A 23,389-nucleotide genomic window follows, 5' to 3' on the forward strand; every position below is an offset into this window, starting at 1 on the left:
AATGTTGGCAATAGGACCCATGGATGGAAGTCTTGAGATTCAGAGTAATCTCTATGTATGGATATGCATTTGGAATGTTATAAATTTATATCTGGAAAATCAATAAAAGTGATTTCACAAATATATACTTTGGAGGTTGCAAAAACCTTCTGGCACCACATCAGGGAAATCCTCCTTTACCGTCGATTGGCAACACTTTCAGGTACATTGCACTCAGCTATTGAGCTGTGCAGGAAGCCCACACAGGTGAGGCAAGCAAGGACTTGCCCTTCCTTCTTCCTCGTCCACCTTCTCAATGGGGTTCCCCCTCCAGGCACACCCCTCACAGGTGTCTTAATTCACTTCGCCCAGCAGCATGCAAACACACACAAAAAGAAGGGCTAGGCCTTTCCTGCCCTTTGTTCATAAAAGGAGGGGGGGAAGCCCCTGAACTTCAACTTGAATGTGTCACGTTATAAACCAGGTGTTCCACCCTAGGCTATCCCACCTTCTCCCATTTCCAAGCGTAGAATGGAGATGTGTAAATTCCATTAAGCATGGTGTTATTAAAACCATCTGGCTTTGTGGAGCCATCCCACAGGGTGGACAGCATGTGCCTATGAACGGAGGGCAAAGGAGACAACTGATGGACTGAGAATTAAACAGGTGGATATTCTTCAAGTCAAGTTCTCACTAGTACTCCCAAGTGAAGGGCTGGCACACAACTCAGGACAGAGGGGGAAGCCCTACACTTCCCTCAAGAGGACACACCTCTGATGAATCAGCCTTCGGTGGCTCCAACCGCTGCATTCCCGGGCTTTCCCCGTTTTGCTTTTAACTGCTAGTTTCCTAAAATAGCATGTAAGACATAATTACTTCTGAGGTTTCCTGTCAGATCATAAATATATCCCCCAGATAACAGGCATGATCATCCTATAAATTCAGAATCCCTTTGAACACGATCTCTTGTTTGTGGATGTTTTTTTCCTGTTGCGTGTTGGAAGAAGAGTAATCACGCAAGGGAGGCTTCTACAAGCCGGAGGGCCAAGTGATGACTGCAGCTATCGCTTGCAAAATAGACTAGGATATTAAATCGCTAAGTGGCAACGCAACACCTCCATAGGCTGCTGCTTAGCTGCTGCGGTTTAAGAAAATGATGAGGATCGCCTGTCTACAAAAAAGGAAAGGGCCCAGCTACCTTTTCTTATACTAATGAAACTGCATCTAGCTGGAATGTAGCCTATTGTATACAGCTAAATGTCACACCAGGGACACAGGTGGCGCTGTGGGTTAAACCACAGAGCCTAGGACTTGCCGATCAGAAGGTCAGTGGTTCGCAACCCCGCGGCGGGGTGAGCTCCCGTTGTTCGGTCCCAGCTCCTGCCAACCTAGCAGTTCGAAAGCATATCAAAGTACAAGTAGATAAATAGGTACTGCTCCGGCGGGAAGGTAAACGGTGTTTCCGTGCCCTGCTCTGGTTCACCAGAAGCGGCTTAGTCATGCTGGCCACATGACCTGGAAGCTGTACACCGGCTCCCTCGGCCAATAAAGTGAGATGAGCGCCGCAACCCCAGAGTTGGTCACGACTGGACCTAATGGTCAGGGGTCCTTTTACCTTTAAATGTCACACCCATTATTCTGGCCCCTTTTGCATTTGACCTCGCACACCGTTGGCATGAAGCCCTAGGAGATTGCCAAGGCAGGACTGGGTCCCAAACCCTCTCCTAGACACCCCAGTGATGTTCACAGAAATAGGGGGAAGGGGAGAACTAAGACCCATAAGGTATTTTTTTAAGTGTTGGGCAGTTTAAAGAAGAAAGCAAACTTTGCACAATAGCACACAGCTTCAGCATTTCTAGAAAAACACAAAATAACAACTTTAACAATGGTCCTTTTAATTAGTAAGCGGAAAGGTAAGCAGACATTTGACCAATTCTTTGTGAACTTGGGAAAGTAATGTCGTATTAATCTGCCAGTCGGTAGTGTTGGTCTTCCTCCCAACACACCCTCTTAAAAATCATACCACCTACACTATGGCATGCAGAAACAGGATAGCTGTTCTAAACAAGGATAGCTTCTGCTAATCGGCATTGTTAGGTGACACACTTGGTTGTTAAAGCAATTGGTTCTGGAAGCGTGCATCTTTAGAGGGCATCTGGGGCGGCTGGAGTTTTCAGGTTGGCTCTTAGTCGCTGAAGTAGTTGAAGGAGAAGGCTGCTGCGGATATTGCGACAGCCACTGCTATCACCACTCCTGAAAACGACAAAGGAAAGGCAAATTCAGTACGTAAAAAGGAGAACTTGATTGTCAAAAAGGCAAGGAGTGGGAAAGAGATTAGCAGAGACACAATGGAAGTCCCTGAAACACAGTACTTGTTCACCAGCAACATTCAAACTATATAAGGGTTCAGATAGCCATTTCCATTCTCTTCAACGATACGCATATTTTCTCAATTCCGTCACAGACAACGCAAAATATACAAAATCAACATGCCACACAATTGCACAGATCGACTCCAGGCCCCACCTTGCTTCTGTGTGTTGGATGTAACATGTAGCTGACAAGTCTGTGCACAAAATCTAATTTCACGATTGATACATGACCTTCACCCAGCAAGCTTGAAAGGTGTGAGCATGTGGGGTGCCCCACACTTATGAGGCTGAATATGCAGAGAGGCTGACAGTTTTTACTGCCCCTGTTCAAATAAGGTCTGGAAACAGACTGAGGTTTACCAGATCTCTGCTGGCTAGGTTCAGCTTGCAGATAAAAAGATAGAGATAATTGACTGGACCTGGGCTAGATCTGCTCCAAATTTCAGGCACATTAACGTTACCACAAAATGTAGAAACAGGACCTTCAAAGCTGATTCACAGACACTATAAAGGTGTTGACACATATACACATCAATTACACATGACATGGAGCACATTAGGCAAGGCAGGGCAAGTGAAATCCTGTTGCTCCACCGTACATTGCAAAGGCTTTACCAGACATGTGACAATAACACTTCCTCTCTGTGCACTGACTAATCCCAGCCCCTTTCTTCAACTGCCGTTACCTTAGCTCAGGGATCTATCCGAGGCCTCTGACATGCATAACTCATTCTATCCTTTTGCACTCGGAGATTCAGGCATCACAGATATCAACCACAACCACAAAAGACTCAGATAACAGATATCAAGAAAGACAGCAAGTGAGAAAGAATGGAAAAGATGAGAGACCGTAGACTTAATTTGTGTGTTTTTGTTTTTTACTTTCTCTAGTCGCTCCTATATGCCTATAATTTTATTTACTCTCTGCTCTAAGGCTAACAGTCAAAAAGCTGTATCAGGGCATTGCCTAGTAGTTTGTCCTGCCACCTTGCCCCACGCTTTGAGGAATAGATGCTTGTTCCTTAACTAAAGGGACGCAGGTGGCGCTCTGGTCTAAACCACAGAGCCTAGGGCTTGCCAATCCGAAGGTCAGCGGTTCGAATCCCCACAACAGGGTGAGCTCCCATTGTTCAGTCCCAGCTCCTGCCCACCTAGCAGTTTGGAAGCACATCAAGTGCAACTAGAGAAATAGGTACCGCTCCAGTGGGAAGGTAATTGGCATTTCCGTGCGCTGCTCTGGTTCGCCATAAGCAGCTTAGTCATGCTGCCCACATGACTCGGAAGCTGTCTGCGGACAAACACTGGCTCCCTTGGCCTATAGAGTGAGATGAGCACGCAACCCCAGAGTCTTCCACGACTGGACCTAATGGGCAGGGGTACCTTTACCTTTTACGCTAACTAAAACCACTCCCATTTTACAGTACATTCCCACACATGTCTATTCAGAACTAAGTACTGCTGGTTTCAGTGAAGTTTACTCCCAGGTAAATGGATACAGGATTGCTGCCTTGGCAAATTGTTTTTGTTTTGAAGGAAAGGAAGGAAGGAAATTAACACAAATGTTCAGGTTAACACAGCAGGCATCTGAATTCTGCTGCTTTCACGAATTGTTATAATTGTGCCCCTGCTGGCATGCAGTATCCTAAAGGGGTGACTAAGTGCAAAACACTGGCAAAACAGACTGCATTTCTGTTCTAGTAGGACCCTGTCATGCCACCCTCAGTTCTTTATACCCAATGAGGCATCACAGATGACCTTTGAAATTGGGAAGCTCAATCTGATGACCTGTAGAGAGAATGCTCATTTGGGGCGCCAATATCAACCACAACGACTGCACTTGTTTCTCATTTCCCCCTGGGTTGTATTCGGCTAAATCCTGTTCAGAGTAGAGCTTTTGAAATTAATGAATCTAAATTAGTCATGCAGATAAATGCAATAGGTCTACTCCAAGTAGGACTAGTGTTGAATACCACTTATTGCTTCCATTGGTGCAAGAGCAATTGCTGGAGCCTACCTACCTATATTTTGATGAAGCTTCAACAGAAGCACTTCTTTCGTCAACCGTTTCTCTTGCACATCATCTTGGAATTCCTTCAGGGGGGTTACTTCAACTGGTTTAAGAAAGAAGATACAAAAATGGTCTTTGTGGATTCACCCTAATCCCATTCTCACACACTTGTCTCCCCTCCTTGCCCAGTAACACATAGCCTTGTCCAAACTCTTCGGAAAACTGTAGGATCAGAAGCTCAGCTGCAAGTAAACATATGCAAAATGCATCTGCGTAATTTACCGTATTTTTCGCTCTATAGGATGCACCAAACCATAGGACGCACCAAACCATAGGAGGGGGAGAACAGGAAAAAAAAAATTGTCTTGTTCTCCCCCTCAAAAACAAGGTGCGTTCAAAAGCAGGTCGGGGAACAGCGCAAAGGCTGCACGCAGCCTTGCCATCGCCCCCCGAGCTTGTGGGGCTGGCGGTGGGGGGTAGCGCTGCTTTCCCCCACCACCAACCTCAAAGATCCCTGAAGCCTTTGGAGCGCAGCTTCGGGGACAGCCTTTCAAGCCTCCGAAGGGCGGCAAGGTGCCTTCACCCCGCCACCCTGCGGAGGCTTTGCGCAGCCATCCCAAAGCTAGAACAGCGAGACGGAGGGCTGCGCAGCGCCCCGTCTCGCTGTTTTGGTTTCGGGGACAGCCTTTCAAGCCTCCGCAGGGCGGCACAGGCCTTCATTTTTGGAGGGGAAAAGGTGTGTCCTATAGAGCGAAAAATACGGTAGTCTGAGTACAGAATACGTACAGTCACGGGTCTTACTTACACACACACAACCACTGAAATGAGCCTTAAACCTCATTATCTCAGGGTCTAAAAATGCTAGGAAGGCTTTATCTCAACAACAATGCCAGAAGCGACTCAAAAGTGACTCACAGCTACACAGCTCTGTAGAGGCCAGAAGACCTATTGCTTGAGTTCATTAGGTCTTCCACTAGATAAGAAAGAATGAGTACAGGAGAAGGGATTACCCTCGCTGAAATCTTATTTGTGTTGATCTACTCAAGAGGACTTAACCCCTTGATGGTAGCAACAGGGATTTAGCGAAGGAAATTCCTGATGCGAAACGTATTTGCTTATGCTAAAGAATAGAAAAGCATAGCAAATTCCATATCCAAACAAGTTAGGGTTTTGTTTTTGGTTTTTTTAAGTGCAAGCTAATTTATGGATTATTTATTAATTCCAACTACAAACTTCTAAAGTGAGTCAAGTTAATTTGTTTTAGGGACTGTTAAGAAAGCTAACCAGAGAAGGACAGGAGAGTACTAGAAACAGTGGGTGCGACAGCATAAGGACTGAACTATGGACCCAAAATGGAAAGTTTCAGTGGTGCCTTGGTTTACAACCATAATCCGTTCCAGAGGTCCATTCGTAAACCAAAACAGGTACATTCAATGTACTCTTTCGCCAATGGGGCCTCAAAAAAAAAGGGGGGGGGGTCGTAATCCAAAAAAATTGTTTGTAAACCAAAACAAATTGGGTAGTAATAAAACGTGCACTTCCAGGTTTGAACTGGTCGCATTCCAAAATGGTCGGAAACTAGGCTGTTCGCAAACCAAGGTACCACTGTATAAGGTAGTCAACATAATCCATACAGTATTAGAGGGCAGAATCGCCTCGTTTCAAACAACCCAAGTTTCTAGAACGTTTAGCTGTCGTGTTGCCTTTTTCGTTTCCATTGTCCTTGCTTTCATGCCAGGACCATAGCCACAGGCAAGGGCTATTTTCCAAGTTTATACCCTGAATATTCAGTTTTGGTTTTACACAAAGAAAACAAGTCTTTTGCTCTTTTACCAAGTGCCAAACTAGACGTAATGCAGGAGGTTCCTGGCTGGCTCTCCAAAGACAACTTTCTTGTTCTGATTTGGACTGGGGCTGTAGTGTTTCCCGCCGTGCTGTGGCCCTAATTCAAATACTGCCTAAGTGCAATTAGCTGCAAAAGGAAATACATACTGCTCAGGTATCATTTTGATTGGGTCTGCAACACTGGAAGCGGAGGAGATCATTCAAAATCCCATGGTGTTGCTTTGAGGAAAAGATAGATGTTGGAAGATTCCACTCGGGACTGTTTTGGCAACATCTAGCTTGGTCTTTACTCAGAAAGGTGAATGAGAAGTTCCCAATTTCGGACTGAGTGCAAGGCCTAAGAAGCATTACAAGCTACTTTTTAAAAATAAATGTTATTAAATGTTATTATTTGTGGGGCCTGTAAGGCAGAGCTATTCCGCCTGGCCTTCAATTTGAATTAGCCTGATCCTCTATTCTCTATTCCCTTTAGGGACGCGGGTGGCGCTGTGGGTTAAACCACAGAGCCTAGGACTTGCCGAACAGAAGGTCGGCGGTTCGAATCCCCGCGACGGGGTGAGCTCCCGTTGCTTGGTCCCTGCTCCTGCCAACCTAGCAGTTTGAAAACACGTCAAAGTGCAAGTAGATAAATAGGTACCGCTCCAGCGGAAAGGTAAACAGCGTTTCCGTGCGCTGCTCTGGTTCGCCAGAAGCGGCTTAGTCATGCTGGCCACATGACCCAGTAGCTGTACGCCAGCTCCCTCAGCTAATAAAGTGAGATGAGCGCCGCAACCCCAGAGTCGGTCACGACTGGACCTAATGGTCAGGGCTCCCTTTACCTTTTTACTATTCTCTTTTCCCTTTCCTCTTCTATGAAGAAACCCTTTCTGTGACCCCACATTTAAATTCTTCCCTGGTCTCCTTGCTGGCCCTTGTAGGACCAACTTAGCCAGTTAGCCCTGGTGATCATTCAATGTCTACTGAGTGGGTGTGTTTTTTTCTTCCAAAAATGACCCCTGAATTTTGAATTTTATTGATATTGATGCTGCATTTTATGTTGTATTCTATGCTGTTTTATGCTGTTTTTAAGTCACATTTTAATCAATGTTTTATATTTGTTGTTAGCCGCCCTGCGCCTGGTTTTTAAACCAGGAAGGGCAGACTATAAATAAATTAATTATTATTATTATTATTATTATTATTATTATTATTATTATTATTATTAAAATCTTGTAGGTATTCTCTTACATTTTATGTTTAAAGTTTGGTTGTTTTGTACTGACCTTTGGCAGACCCCGCCACACCACTAGGCCCCACTACCATGTTTCCAGTAATGCCACCATTTAGACCAATATGGATGAAAGTGAATAGCCTAAACCCAACTTTCCCTCTTGCTTGGACGTCACTTGTTGAGGCTCAGGTTTGAGGCAGAAAACATTTTAGGAGCCAGTGTTAAGCTCTGCTTGTTCCACAGGTTGAGCTTCTCAGTAATTCCTGGCAAAACGTAATCCGCCTCTTAACTTAGTGGCTATATTTACCCATATTCATTTCCTCAGCTGTCTGCAAATCCTCTGGTTGAACAGCTTGATCCAGCATCTCAAGGAAGCGCTCTTGGATTTCCCTGGCTGTCTCGTCTCCAAACTTATAGTCGCACAGCAACACGCTGGACCCAACGATGGGAGCAAACACTCTGCAAGGCAAGGTGTAGTACTCCCTTTCAGAATCTAAAACAGAAATATAAAATAAAATATGATTAATAAAATATTGAACACCACTAAGGGACATTGTGACTACTAGTATATACTCCAGTGTTTATGTGTTCAGGCAGCATCAGTGCTATGTCTGTATAGGTGTGTCACATGCCCTAATTACGCAATCTCAATTTTATATTAATTTAACCTGCACTGCAGGTACTGCAAGAAGCATATGGATTACTTGGTGAGGTATCAAATCTGAAAAATGAAACATACAATATAACAATGTCACCAACTTGCATCTTTCCATAGCACTGGTGTTGACACGGAATGCATGTCTGAAAGCTCTGTTGAGGAGTTATCTGGCAGAAGGGACCGACTAGCAGCGGTGTTGCCATGGCTGTGCCAAGGGGATCTCAAGTCTGCTATCCTGCGCCACAGAGACTGATCACTCAGAACAGCCCACAAACATGGAGGAAAATATAATTTCTCAGTAAAGCTCCACAAATTCTCTTACAAGGCTGTAAGCCTGCTGAAGCCACTGCCTGGTCTTCCAAGCTGGATTTATTCCGGGGGTGGGGAAGAGAGATTTTATATATTATCATAGAATCATAGAGTTGGAAGAGACCACAAGGGCCATCGAGTCCAACCCCCTGCCAAGCAGGAAACACCATCAGAGCACTCCTGACATATGGTTGTCAAGCCTCTGCTTAAAGACCTCCAAAGAAGGAGACTCCACCACACTCCTTGGCAGTAAATTCCACTGTCGAACAGCTCTTACTGTCAGGAAGTTCTTCCTAATGTTTAGGTGGAATCTTCTTTCTTGTAGTTTGGATCCATTGCTCCGTGTCCGCTTCTCTGGAGCAGCAGAAAACAACCTTTCTCCCTCCTCTATGTGACATCCTTTTATATATTTGAACATGGCTATCATATCACCCCTTAACCTCCCTCTTCTCCAGGCTAAACATGCCCAGCTCCCTTAGCCGTTCCTCATAAGGCATCGTTTCCAGGCCTTTGACCATTTCGGTTGCCCTCCTCTGGACACGTTCCAGTTTGTCAGTGTCCTTCTTGAACTGTGGTGCCCAGAACTAGACACAGTACTCCAGGTGAGGTCTGACCAGAGCAGAATACAGTGGCACTATAACTTCCCTTGATCTAGATGCTATACTCCTATTGATGCAGCCCAGAATTGCATTGGCTTTTTTAGCTGCCGCGTCACACTGTTCGCTCATGTTAAGTTTGTGGTCAACCAAGACTCCTAGATCCTTTTCACATGTACTGCTCTCAAGCCAGATTGTAGCCAACCAAGTTCCACTCAAAGTAGAAGCAATGAGATGAATGGACCAGTCCATTCATTTCAATGGCTCTGCTCCTAACTTTTGATACCAAGGTCAAATGATGTGCTGGAGAAGCAGTTTGCTGAGGAAGGTGGGAAGCTGCCACAAAAAAATTAACCGGGATGTTTTACTTGCTCTCCTGTATTGGGGGGGGGGGAAATGTCCCAAATGTCTCTCCCCCCCCCTCCTGCCCCGTTCTTACTGCAGTAAACTGACAATGATTATCCGCTATTGCAGTCTGGGAAGTTTGGCTAATAAATGACAAAAAGCAAACTTGAGGGCACAGAATGCTTCGAAGAAGAAGGGGAAATGAGCCTAAACTATTGGTTTTAACTCTAAAAAGCAAACTTAGTTGGCCCATAATATGCAAAAGCATGCACATATGTAGACAAACTATGCCACCTAAAGAGGCAACTGAAAATTGCAGGCAATTAATAATATTGCCGTTTCACTGGTGCAGTGACATCTAGGTTATGCATCAGATTGTGCTGCAAGCAGTTAAGTTTGCATTCACTGCCCTCCCCCCCTCAAAAAAAAAAAAAAAAAAAAAGAAATGGGGAGAAACTAGTTTGAATAATTTGCTCGGGAAAAAACCTAGTTATTGTTAGAGTAGTATAAGCAGCTTTCACATGCAGTACTCAGACCCATGGACTTACATGACTCCAGCCTTGTTTTCACTAATAAATAAGCACGTCCTCCTATTCCTTAGAAGGAATTCATTTTTAAAATCCAAATTCAAAAGCAATTAAAAAACAACAACTAGATACAGTCGTACAATTCCTTCCGCCCGCTCTTACTTTTCTTTCCTGGCGTTTCGTTTAGAAGCAGGTCTTCAAATAACATTTCACAACGGTCAGAGAGAGTATTTATTATATCTCTCTTCAAGGCCTGCAAAGGCAAGAACAAAAAGATACAAAGACATTCCAGCGTTTGAAGCCTCTTTCCACTGGGCAACAACTCAGGGAGGTATTAAAGGTTAAACAAGCAATATGTGAAAGCTCAGCCTGCCTTCAGGGCCGGGTAGCTGGTCCAGTTTTGGGCGAAGGGCCAAAGAATGGGTAATATAGTCCTGAGATTGCATCTTCTAGAATGCCAAAGAATCCCAGAAGTGAGACTGGCAGCTGTTGAACATGTTGCAAATGCTACCTGCTTATGGTTCCTTCAACGGAAGAAAACTGTGGCTTCTGACAGAGCAGGAAGGCAGATACCGCAAGTAAACGGAAGCATCCTTAGCATCCTCAGTTGCAGGGGCTGGAGATGGAGAGGCTGGAGGCTCCTGCTCTCACTATATTTCCCTTTATCCCAGACCCATGTGAGATATGGCATGGTCGGCCAATTGGTGTTAAAGAAGTATAGAACTTTCTTCATGTATGCCACAACAGCAGCAAGAATACTCATCGCGAAGTATTGGAAGACACAAGAACTACCCACTCTGGAAGAATGGCAGATGAAGGTGATGGACTATATGGAACTGGCAAAAATGACTGGCAGAATCAGAGACCAGGGAGAAGAGACGGTGGAGGAAGATTGGAAGAAATTTAAAGATTATTTACAGAAATATTATAAAATCAGTGAATGTTAGAATGACATCGGAGGGAGGTTAAAAGGTTATTAGTAATAAGGTGGTGAAGGAATATGGAAAATTTGAAGGTTAAAAAGATGAAGAATTAAAGGCTTTATATATTAAGATAAAGATTAAGATAAGACAGAGGGAAGGGATTTGCTGATTAAATATATGAATTGAAATACAGTGAGGGGAGGTGTGGGGAAGTCTAGGAAATAAGCACATGTAAGAAATATTATGAAAATGGAATTGTTCTTATTTGTTTTTCTTCTCTTTTTATTTTTGTATTTTTCTTTCTCTTTTTCTATGTAAAATTTCTAATAAAATATTATATATATATTAAAAAAAGAGATATGGGATGCCCTTCTGAGACATACAGAAACCCAGGAGAGGACAGCCAAACCCTGGACTCCCAAGGTGGAATGCTAATGCAATTCATTAGCTGTGGAGGATCAAACACATCTTTACAGGGACATGAAATGTATATGGAACTGTGATCTAAATGTTGCAACTACTGTTGAAACTCAGAAGGAAATCAATAGATGAGAAGTTACTATATTTACTGTCTGATCAGAGTAGGTCTGTCATGTTCAGAACAGTATAATTCATAATGGCTGTTTTGACAAAAACTGCTAAAAATTTAAATGAACGTAGGTAAGCATACTTGTGAAACTCGTAGCTAGGAATTTCCCTTCTGAACTCTATGTAACTGTATACAGTGGTACCTCGGGTTAAGTACTTAATTCATTCCAGAGGTCCGTTCTTAACCTGAAACTGTTCTTAAACTGAAGCACCACTTTAGCTAATGGGGCCTCTTGCTGTTGCCACGCCGCCGGAGCACGATTTCTGTTCTCATCCTGAAGCAAAGTTCTTAACCCAAGGTACTATTTCTGGGTTAGCGGAGTCTGTAACCTGAAGCGTATGTAACCTGAAGCATATGTAACCCGAGGTACCACGGTACTATACCGTTCCATTATGTTCATTTATATGCTATTGTTCTTTTAGTTTTTACAAATTTATTCTGGATTAATGCTCAGTAGAAAACTAAACAGTTTGAGGACCTTTATGCTGAAATTGTATGATGGCAGGTTTCTGAAAACACAACAAAATCTGCTTGCTTGCTTGCTAAAATATCTGGGATGAAAGGATTAAGACCAAATCCTTCAGTAGACTGAAGGGCAGCAAAAGTACCTTAACAGCATCTTTAACTCTGGGCTTGTTATTATGGATGTAAGCTTTGCATTTTAAAGCACCTTTAAGATTTATGGAGCCGCTGCATATCTGGACTGTTGCTGTGGATCTGGCGTTTGAACTACGTGACTGAAAGAGAAAACATAAAGAAGTCTCAAGCACAGATTTCTCAATTTCTTGACCACTTTTTACATTTCCAGAGTTTACAGTTTTAAAATTCTCCGGCTGTTTTATATGCTACGATGTGTTCTCACCAAAATATATTTAACCTAACCTTTTGCAACATTAAAACACGGAGCTTTCTAGTATTCACATTGCAGGCTTATTCCCTTTTCCATCTGTACAAGAAGATGACAGGTGTTGCTATCATTCTGAAAGTACTATTGATCAGCATTTGGGGCATGGGAAATCAACAAGGGATCAGCCTACATCAGGCTTCTTCAACCTCAGCCCTCCAGATGTTTTGAGACTACAATTCCCATCATCCTTGACCACTGGTCCTGCTAGCTAGGGATCATGGGAGTTGTAGGCCAAAAACATTGTAGGCCGAGGTTGAGGAAGCCTGGCCTACATGAACAACAGTTTTCACCAGCACTATAAATTAAGATTTTAACACTCAGCTTCAGCTTCAGTCTCAGTTAAAAAACAGCTTGCCAAAATTAGATGCTCTGCTGTCACAGCCATGTTAATCTTTTGAGGTTTAGCATCAGGCCACTGAGCATAAGGGCCTCTACTTTTTCATCTGGCCTCTTGGAACATCTGTACAGACCCCAACTGATTTGACTTGCAACTTCATCTCTATAGGTCGGCAGCCTACAACAACCTTTAGAGTAAGATTTACACCCTACAGTTTACCACAACTTCCATCATCCATAGTCAGTCAGGGATGATGTTTAGTCCAACAACATCTGGGAACCCAAGGTTGAGAAAGGCTGGTTTAGACTATTAATACCAAACACTTGAAAAGCACTTTTAGTGCTCATCCCTGATGCTGAGAGATAGTAGCTATAAAGTGTTATGTGCTATATTCTGCATCTCTGCTGGAAATTCCACAATTTAGGTAGGGAATGGGAGACTTCGACAGGGGACTTCCCAGCTTCCATCTCTTATAGCTGCTAAGCTCCCAAACATCAAGCTCAAACAAGAATCCAGTGGGAATTTAAATCAGCATGGAAGAAAAGGAAGTGACCTTCTCCTATGGAGATATTCCGTAGGCCTTTACTGTTTGCCCCATGGAAGAGAGGCAGAGGCCAACAAACAGTAGATTACATAAGGCCATCAAGTGAATTCATAGAACTAAACCAGGGACTTTTCACATCACTCTCTTTTTACCATTGCAGTGGTGAATTTACTTACCAATTGCATTAAAACCCGGACATCAAGGCTCTGAGTAGCTGATGGTGTGTTTCCTCTTGCAGACTTTTTCTGTAAAGATAATTGAAACACAGAAAATGGCAGAGAAAATAATTCATGTGTTCCATATCCAAAGATAGAATTTGGGTGTTGTGAATTTTACAAGATAAATGTTGGATACGTGTTTTTTTTCGAAAACATTGCACGTTTTCTCCTAACAGTCTTTAATTCTGCATTTGTGTGGAAGAACAAACAAAACTGCAAATTCTATCCTTGGGCTCAGCCCTCAGCAGTCAAGGCTACAAAGCACCATGGTGGTCACTCAGGACTTTGGAAAGCCCTATACGCAAAATACATTTCACGATATAAAGCCCCAAAACATTAGGTATCCAGTTTCAGAAAATAAACACATAGACTAGGTACATCAAACTGGTGGTGAAAGAATGACCAATGCATGGAGATGCAGAATACCTTGCTGTAAAAAATGAAGTCGGATAGGAAAGAGGGTTTTTTCATTTCTTTTTAAAGACACACAAAATATCAATTGCCACAATCACAATGATCCCGAATTTCTCATCCTAGTGGGATACTCTTTTCCTCCATGGGACGCTGTCTCATACCAGATCAGACCACAAATCCATCTAACTCAGAACAGTCTACACTAACTACTGTGGCTTTCCAGGATTTCGGACAGGGGTCTCTCCCAGCTCTACCTGGAAATGTCAGAGAGCAAAGAGGGGATCTTCTGCATGAAAAGCATGCAGGCTACTACTGAGCGATTGTCCTTGACTCTGGGATGGACAGGTGAACATTCTGAAAGGAGGAACACAGTTTACCAGTTACCAAGTATAAAGGTAAAAGGTAAAGTATCCCTGGATGGTTAAGTCCAGTCAAAGGTGACTATGGGGTTGTGGCGCTCATCTCGCTTTCAGGCCGAGGGAGCCAGCCTTTGTCCAGAGACAGCTTTCTGGGTCATGTGGCCAGAAGGACTAAACCGCTTCTGGTGGAACAGGACACTGTGACGGAAACCAGAGCGCACGGAAATGCTGTTTACCTTCCCACCACAATGGTACCTATTTATCTACTTGTACTGGCGTGCTTTCGAACTGCTTTGTTGGCAGGAGCTGGGACAGAGCAACGGGAGCTCACCCCATCGTGGGGATTCAAACCACTGACCTTCTGATCACAGTGTATAAAGTTCTTCTGGTCAACTGCCAAATCATTATGCATGGTTTGCTTACTACCAGGTGGACAGTTAAAATACTGCTTGATCAGAAGAGACACGTGGCTTCAGTATTTGAGACTCATTTGGCCACCTTTCCTGCAATAGCACCATTATCTACAAAATAAAGGTGTACTTATCAAGTCAAGCTATGCTAAACTGACCACTGAAAACACATACCTCTCTAAACATTGTGACCTACGCCAGCATTAAGACTCCGTTGTTCAGCACTTACCTGCCCTTCCAGTAAGTCGGCATCTTCCTCTCTAACTTGACCATTGATCAGAAATACAGCTTCCTCTATCTGTTTGGCCCATCGTGCTAATCCATTCTTTAAAGCAGAAACAAAAGAATAGGAGGCATGTTGCATTGCTGAACAACCCATGACTTTAATGTTCAGCCCAGTACATCTTTATTTACATGCGATCATCATGGAAGCCTGAACAATAGAGGGCTGTTCAATCATCAGACACCCTAAACTTTAAAAAAAATCACATTTGTATCCTGCCATTCCTCCAAGGCAGGGGTGGTGAACCTTTGATCCTCCAGATATTGCTGAACTATAACTCCCATCAGCTCCAGCTAGCATGACAATGGTAAAGGCTGATGGGAGTTGTAGTTCAACAACATGTAAAGGCCAAATGCTCCCCACCCTTGCTCCAATGAGTTCAGAACAGTTTAAGAAGGGCTGCATAACGGCTGATCACAGCCCACTTTTTTATGTTAGATTCCAAAATATAGTTAAAACGTGTCTTTTGTAAACACATCTACAGAAGTGCTTATACCAGCACCTTAACATAGTCTCTAAAGAAGGGCTGCCACATTCACGAGGCGCTGTGTAAAGTATTTTTTAAATCTGTCCTGAATCTTCCAAGTGGCTTAATGGGCAGAGTACAGAAGCTGTCCAGGCTCAGAAAGCAGCAAGGAAAGGCAGAATCCAACAGAACGATATATATAATTATAGCCAATATATAAATATACATTAACTTAAATTATTATAATTTATTAAAATTGTATACCGCCCCTTATCTATAGATCTCAGGGCAGTTCACAGCATTAATATAAAATATAAATATTAGCTTAAACGGACAAGATGTAAGTCATGCATAGCAAGTGTTCTGTTACCCTTGTGTTTTTCTCTAAGTCGTGGCTGGCCAAGGTCACTGGTAGTGGGATGTGTATATTAGCATTAATTGTGCATTCTAAAGATAGCCATGACGTGGCAAGGCCATGCTGATATTTCCAGTCTGCCGGCTTGGCTGTACTCTAAATGAAGGAGGGAACAGAAGGAGAGGAGAGGCTAATAATTCAATGTTTCTTGCAGAGTCTGAACAATCTACATATGCTTACCCACATATATGTCCAGAAGGGATTCACTCTAGATTAACATGCACAGAATTGCAGTCTAAGGCAGTATTACCACTGCATCTGAAGTCAAATGCTTCATGCAAGCTGCTAAGAATTGCAAGAGAGAGACCGGTCCATTCCACCAAGAAAATGTATTCAGCAGGCTCTCTTGAAGTGCATGAGTTAGTTTACTGAGTACAGCAACAGCTTTAGGGATTCCTCCAATCATTTGAAGTGGGGCTTGCAAAACAGTTCCCTGCCAAATTAGGCCTAAAGTTAACAACATCGCCTCCTACAAGCAAACACAACTTACCTTTGGATCTTGTACATCATAAGTGCGGCAAAGCATTCGTTCCAAATTGAGGAATAATAACCAAGTGTGCTTAAAGGATGTTATTTAAAAAGCACTTGTAAAAAGAAGTCATTTTCCAACCGTTCCTTTATGTCATGGCAATGTCTTTATTCCCAGCTGTGGCTAAACACTCGCTAACTTTGCAGAAGTAGGAGAATAACCATGTATTCTAAGCAGTAACTTGGAAGTAGCAGGATGTGTGGCAAACTTTATGCAATTATCCAAATACTTAAGGAGATACCACCTTGATCAGAGAAGGGTCCTACTACATTTAAAGCACCCAGCTCTGTAATCCAGAAAAACCCAATAGAGCCATGTTAAATAATTTGTTCCATTTGCTTTTCATAATCAGTAACTAGATCCAACAGACAGAACTGTCCAAACCACCGCTTCTCCCAGCTAAGCCTGCTGACTGCTTGGGTGGAAGGGCCATTGGCCGTTTACACCAGTTGCAGCCCGTCAAAAGTCCCAGAATGGGTTTTTGGACACACTGGGTTTTTCTAAGAGAGGGACTGGTTTGGTCCAGGAGTTGTTAAATTGCAATCCCATTTCACTGCCATCACATAACATCACGGGGCCTGATCTGGGCATGATCACCACACCATCTCCAAGCTAGCACAATTATCTGCTTCCCCCCAACCTTTCGCCCCAGCTGCTATGCGCGACAGGGCTGCACAGGGGGCAGGGAAGCAAGATAGACTGCGAGGCTGAAATCCAAACCTATCGTCTTTCTTTCAATCTTCTCATAGTGTGTAGCTCACAATGTGAGCATCAAGTTAAGCCCATAAATCCATCTGTATCTACAAATGCATAATGTTGGTGAACCTCGGTGTTAGTTTCCTTTGCAGCTCTTGATCGTGTGCTGAGTGGCAGCACTGGCTTTGGCACACAGCATGACCAAGAACCGGATCGTCGCACAATCCTATGCAGGTTTACTCAGAAGCAAGTTGAACTGTGTTTCAATGCAGCTTAGGAGTAATTGTGCATAAGACTGTAGCATGAGCTATCTAACTGAGGCAGATCAGAGCACAGATAATCAAATCTATTTTACACATTAAAATGAAGGTCCTAATTTTACTGTAAAAAAAAAAAAAGGATACTTCTTTGTAGCGGAGCAAAGATGAAGAGCCACTCTGTCAGACACATCTTCTTCTGAGATGTTCCACAACCTCTTTCTAGCTACAGATTTTTCTACTGAAAACACAAGCTTGGAGAGAATTAAGAAGAGAATTAAGATTGGTTTCTAGTTCTCATTAAAAAAGAAACAGAAAGAGTACAGGCAAACACCCCACATACGCACAACTGTGCAACTGCTTTTATGCAGGTCACCACGAAATACCGTACTGGCCTCAATATAAGCCGCATTCCCCCCCCCAAAAAAATTCCAACTGTGAAATGTTAAAGTGTGGCTTATATTCGCGACTTTACAATATGCAGCCAGGAGCACAAGGCAAACAGTGGCAGGAGCTCTGAAAAGCAGTGGCTGCCCCGTGGGTAGTCCTCTGTCCTCTCCCTGGCTGACAACACAGCGTGGCTCCCTCCCCAACTCACCCAGTATGCAGCCAGGAGCAGCGAGGAATGGAGTGGCTTATATTCAGGTATTTTTTCTTTCCGCCCCCCTCCAATTTTAAAGGTGCGGCTTATATTCAGGTGCTGCTTATATTGGGGCCAATACGGTAAATAGACTGACATTCCCTTGCTCGGGGCTGTTGTGTAAGGGAGGGAAGGTGGCCTTCAAACGACTGAACTCTACCGACTGAACTTTCCCACTCTTCCACACAAACATGCTTGGTTGTTAGGACCTTAAGGGGAAGCCTGTCTCTCTGCTCTGCTAGCAGCAGAGGCTTGTATAGAGGGCCTTTTTGGTGGCTCTGGAACTCCCTTCCCAAAATTCATTTTGCCTTCTAAGTCGAGACTTTTTATCTCGTTGGTTTGTAGGGCTTTTGATTCGTTTTATGGGCTGCTGCTCTGTTTTACTGTTCTATTTTATCAGATTTCATTTGTTATTTTATTAAATGCATTGTTGTATGCTAGTACTGTATGTTGATTATAGCGTTTCCACACACACATAACGGTTGTAAGCCACTTTGGTCACTATGCTTAAGAAAACAATGAAGGCTAGCTGCTATTCAAGTAGTATTTTCTAGGACAGGAGTGGTGTACCAGTGTCTTTTCAGACATTGCTGGACCACAGTCAGCTGGCTGAGGCAGATGAGAGTTGAAGTGCAACAATATCTGGAGGGCAACAGATTTCCCACCCCAGTCCAGAGGGATGCTAGGGGTATTATCCTTTACCTTCCTTAAGGTATTTTGGATTTCTTTTGTCAGCTCTGGAGCTGCAACAGTAAAGACACCAAGGACTAGCAATCCCCCAGGAAGCATTCGTGACACCTACAAAGTCAGACAAACACAAATGACGTTACCGTTATTCAACTGACAATTTCTGGCCATGTATAACATACATTTCAATGACTGATGGGAGTTCAAACTGTGGCAGCAATCATGGTAGAAAAACAGAGCAGATAAAAATCAGCATGCCTGTGACATCTGCCAAGCCCATGAACACAACATCTACAGGACATTACAGTGGTACCTCGCAAGGCGAATGCCTCGCAAGACGAAAAACTCGCAAGACGAAAGAGTTTTTCGTTTTTTGAGTTGCTTCGCAAGATGAATTTCCCTATGGGCTTGCTTTGCAAGACGAAAACGTCTTGCGCCTTTTTCTTAAAACTGTCAATGCATTCCTATGGGAAACCGTCAATGCACAGTGGTGCTTCGCAAGACGAAAAAATTCACAAGATGAAGAAACTCGCAGAACGAATTAATTTCGTCTTGCGAGGCACCACTGTAATTCAGGAATGGGCAACATAATGTCTGTTGGTAGTGACCTCCTTTTGCTATTCAAGGGATACTGCCTCTGATTTGCGCAGTTACAAGGAACAGACCCTAATTCCAATACAACAATCAAGCAAAACTATACAAGCCATAGGGATCTTGTCAATATGTCTGTGATTCTTCAATTATATATATTTTTTCCATTTTCATTGCTCACAGTATTCTGTCAAATTTCCACATTCTTAAGCAGTATATTAAATACCACAACACACTCTAATATGGCACAGCACCTAGCAACCGGGGCTTGAAACAGGGAAACCCAGTTTCAAATTGCTCCTCAGGGTGGCCTCAGATAAATCACAACCTCTCCCCATTACCTATGTGGGAGGGTGGGCTACAAGTTTAACAAACTAACAAAGAAATATTCTTTCAGGATCTCTTGATAAAAGGCAGTATATAAATTTAATAAATCGTCATCATCTTCGTCTTATTATATTACACACATTGCCCATGCCTTCCTTAAGATAATAATGCAAGTAAAAACATACTTGCAATGGCCCTCCAATTTATGAAATATTCCAGTGATCATGGTGAACACCTTAAAAAGGTAAAGGTACCCCTGCCCGTACGGGCCAGTCTTGACAGACTCTAGGGTTGTGCGCCCATCTCACTCAAGAGGCCGGGGGCCAGCGCTGTCCGGAGACACTTCCGGGTCACGTGGCCAGCGTGACATCGCTGCTCTGGCAAGCCAGAGCCGCACACGGAAACGCCGTTTACCTTCCCCCCAGTAAGCGGTCCCTATTTATCTACTTGCACCCAGGGGTGCTTTCGAACTGCTAGGTTGGCAGGCGCTGGGACCGAACAGCGGGAGCGCACCCCGCCGCGGGGATTCGAACCGCCAACCTTTCGATCGGCAAGCCCTAGGAGCTGAGGCTTTTACCCACAGCGCCACCCGCGTCCCACGGTGAACACCTTGTCTATCCAATATATATGTTATGATGGTTTGAAAATTGGGACCAAAAGTACAGTTAAGGCCACATCAGAAGTCAAAACAGACAGGAAGATGCCAGGATATGAAGTATCAGGAGTCAGCTAAGTTTACAGCTATCACAAGTATGCATAGCATTCTAAAATTTGTGAAGGTCTACAGTTTCAGACTATAATCTACAAGAACACAGTACTTAGCAGTAGCTTAGAAACCAATTATCAAAGTGAAATAGCATTACAAGAAAAACAGCACTTTTCAGAATGAAAGCAACTGCAACAACTGAACGTTTATGACCTGATTGGCGTGTGCTGCGATCCATTCTTCATCAATATTAGACAAATCTGAACGACGACTTGTATTGCTTTTACTTTCCTCCTCTTTTGGAGGTGTTCGAATGGCTAGGACAACATAGTCTCTTTGCTGGGAACACTAGAAATAGGGAAGGAAGGAAGTAGCTTTGGAGAGAGAAAAGAATCCAAGTTCAACCCTTCAGCACTTTTACAACTGTTCATCTACCATAACATGTGTGTATATATGTATACACACAAAGAGTGTTGCACGAAGGCTAAAATCAATGCATTTTGGTGTGCCTATTTCGGTCACTTCATAAGCTCAAACTGTGAGTAGTTTCCATAATGAAACCCCCACCCCAAAACTTAGTCCCTCTCTGGGAAACATAATAGCAGCTAACAGTATATCAAATTTAACACAAGATTTGGCCGAAAATAACTTGATTTTCAACGTAATGCTTCTTCAGCCCTTCTAAACTACTATTCTCCGACATTTCAAGAAGAGATCGGTCTAAATGCACAATCAATCTCAAAGTAAATCAGTGGAACAGCTCCAAAAGAGCAGAAACCAGCAGGAAATTCACCTGTGTGGACTCCATGGGGCATGTAGAGACCCTCCTGTTGGATTGTGCTTTTAAGATGAAACTCAAAACATACTTACCAACAAACAAGAATAAATTTATATCTGTGTAAACAGTAATAGAATCAAACTATTAATCACCAGCTGGAAACACCCAATTGTAACTTAAGGAGTAATCACTTGGTTTTAAAACATCTATGTGGGGTTATTTGTCTGTCTATCCCTTTGGTTGGTAGTAAGTCGTGGGCAAGATACAGCAGCAGCGAACAAATTTGACATGTGATGAGCATTTGACAGTAATGAGCATTTATTCAGAGAAGAGGCTTCCACCACAATGATACAGAAAGCAGGGTGGGTGGATAAGGTCCCACTCGACACACACAAACACACACGTAGCACACTTACCTGCCCTACCAAGAGGCCGGTGAGAAGGGCTTGCGAGTTAGTGGCGAGCTCCGACAGATACTGCCCAACGGCTTCTTCCACAAAGTAGCTCCTTCCCATTATTGCAAATGTCCCATAGCCCAGTCAGCAGCTGGCAAATGAGCAAAACACCAGAAGTTAAAGGATGAAAAGAGAAGCAAAGCAGGTTTCTACTCTGAGAAAGCACATATGCTCAGGATAAGCCTTTGGTTGATCTGATTTACATCCTTGTTGTTGCTTAGACGTTTAGTCGTGTCCAACTCTTCGTGACCCCATGGACCAGAGCACGCCAGGCACTCCTGTCTTCCACAGCCTCCTGCAGTTTGCTCAAACTCATGCTGGTAGCTTCGCGAACACTGTCCAACCATCTCATCCTCTGTCATCCCCTTCTATGTCCTTTTAAAATGTGTTTTTTTGGGGGGTGGGGCTATTGGGTTGCTGTTTTTCTTTTTATTATGTATTTTGTATTTTTTTATGTATTATTTATTTTAAGTATTATATATATATATATACACACACACACACACATATACACACACATATTATATTATATATTAATATGTATTAATGTATTTTTAATCTTTGTTGGAACCCACCCAGAGTGGCTGGGGAAACCCAGCTAGATGGGCGGGGTACAAATAATAAATTATTATTATTATTATTGCTACTACTACTACTACTATGATTATTATTTTGTGGTTTTATATATTGATTTTATTCTGAGAACCCCGGGTATAGGCAGGTACTGTATATAAATTCAATAAATTATGATAAGCCACATTCCACCAGAAAGGGAAGAGACCTTTTCCCTCACACCTCCGCCAGGCTTCCCCAACCATAGCTGCCCACTTTTCCCTTTTCTTGCGAGGAATCCTATTCGGAATAAGGGAATTTCCCTTTAAAAAGGGGACAAGTTGACAGCTGTCCCCAACCTGCCACCCTCCAAGTGTTTTTATGCTGCGGCTCCCACCATCCCTGACTATTCTAGTTTCCTTCCGAGATATCTTATCTGTTGGGCACCGGCATTTCTTTCTGAGGAAAGATTCCCAGGTAAGGCAGCCCGTCCCTCTCACCTGCCCGCGTCTCACCGTCCAACTTCTTTGCCACACACTGAGGTGTCACACTGTCCGTCATCTTGAGGCGCCGCCGCTGCTCTCCTGTCAGCCGGGACGCCTTTCAGTGACGCAGCAGACTCGACACACACGCGCGCGCGCATAAGGAGAAAAAAGCTGCGCTCCGCACCCGACATATTGAGTGTGGCGGAAATAAGAGTTAGAGTGCCAACCACCCTCCTCTTTTTTGTGTCTTCGTGATTCCTTTCTACTGCTTGCATCTGCCACCTTTAATCCACTCACGTATTGAAAAAAAAAATCGTTTAACCGTTTGATTCTGGCGTTTCAATAAAAGGAAGGAACTTGCCACACCCGATATGGCGGACACTCCGCTCCTAAATGCCTTTGCAGCGTTTCAATCTCTATATTTCACTATAGAAATAAGCAGGGTTTTTTTCTCCAGGAAGCCTTTGAGCAACCATAGAAGTTAAACAAAGACCGACAATTCCATTTTTCTGGAGCCCAAACTACACAGGTGCTCTTGACGCCTTTTTCTAGGCTTGACGCTTTTAATATTCGATGCATTACTGTATTTTAATATTTTGCTGGAAGCCGTCCAGAGTGGCTGGGGAAGCCCAGCCAGATGGGCGGGGTATAAATAATAAATTATTATTATTACTACTACTACTACTACTACACACAAAAAAGATGGATCTTGTGACTGCTGCACCAGCGTGCAGACACCAGTTATGGCAATATATTGGAGTTGCAAAGATGCTTAGTCAGATGTGCATGGAAGTTTACGTTACAAATGTGTGTTGCGTGGTATGCATTATGTTTAAAAGCTGTATAGGATTGCTCTCTGTCAGCTTTCCTGTAACAGGACATCCTTTTTAAGGAGATTTGCCTAAGCCAGAAAATATTTTAGAAGCAAAATATTCTGGTCCTGCAAGCTAGGAATATTATGGGAGTTGTAAT

At 43.4% G+C, this 23,389-nt stretch overlaps 1 protein-coding gene across 5 annotated transcripts; it reads right to left on the bottom strand.

The window, feature by feature from the left end:
- Positions 1–1,854: 1,854 nt before the first annotated feature.
- Positions 1,855–22,533, bottom strand: ODR4 (odr-4 GPCR localization factor homolog). 5 transcript variants are annotated; one of them, XM_083445352.1, is made up of 14 exons: positions 22,433–22,533; positions 21,342–21,471; positions 20,361–20,495; positions 18,539–18,634; positions 17,344–17,450; positions 16,205–16,241; positions 15,670–15,810; positions 14,780–14,875; positions 13,326–13,394; positions 11,970–12,098; positions 10,012–10,102; positions 7,722–7,907; positions 4,370–4,462; positions 1,855–2,232 (listed from the first exon to the last, which is right to left on the bottom strand). In XM_083445352.1, the coding sequence occupies exons 2-14, from the start codon at positions 21,438–21,440 to the stop codon at positions 2,165–2,167; spliced, it is 1,347 nt and encodes a 448-aa protein (XP_083301478.1). In that variant the 5' UTR covers positions 21,441–21,471; positions 22,433–22,533; the 3' UTR covers positions 1,855–2,164. The 5 variants fall into 5 exon arrangements, with proteins under 5 accessions (XP_083301478.1, XP_083301479.1, XP_083301480.1 ...); XM_083445353.1 differs by having other exon boundaries at positions 16,205–16,237; positions 17,343–17,450; XM_083445354.1 differs by lacking the exon at positions 20,361–20,495.
- Positions 22,534–23,389: the final 856 nt, after the last annotated feature.

Source organism: Podarcis tiliguerta (genome assembly GCF_965153285.1).
Source record: "Podarcis tiliguerta genome assembly, chromosome: 6".
NCBI lineage: Eukaryota > Metazoa > Chordata > Lepidosauria > Squamata > Lacertidae > Podarcis > Podarcis tiliguerta.

What these genes read in the sequence shown, in the direction of transcription:
- ODR4 (XM_083445352.1), bottom strand. Translation starts at nt 21,440, where the DNA reads ATGGGAAGGAGCTACTTTGTGGAAGAAGCCGTTGGGCAGTATCTGTCG. An exon ending in CCGGCCTCTTGGTAGGGCAG is followed by an intron (nt 20,496 to 21,341) that starts GTAAGTGTGCTA and finishes CCCTATTTCTAG; the next exon opens with TGTTCCCAGCAAAGAGACTA. An exon ending in TCCAAAATACCTTAAGGAAG is followed by an intron (nt 17,451 to 18,538) that starts GTAAAGGATAAT and finishes ATTCTCTCCAAG; the next exon opens with CTTGTGTTTTCAGTAGAAAA.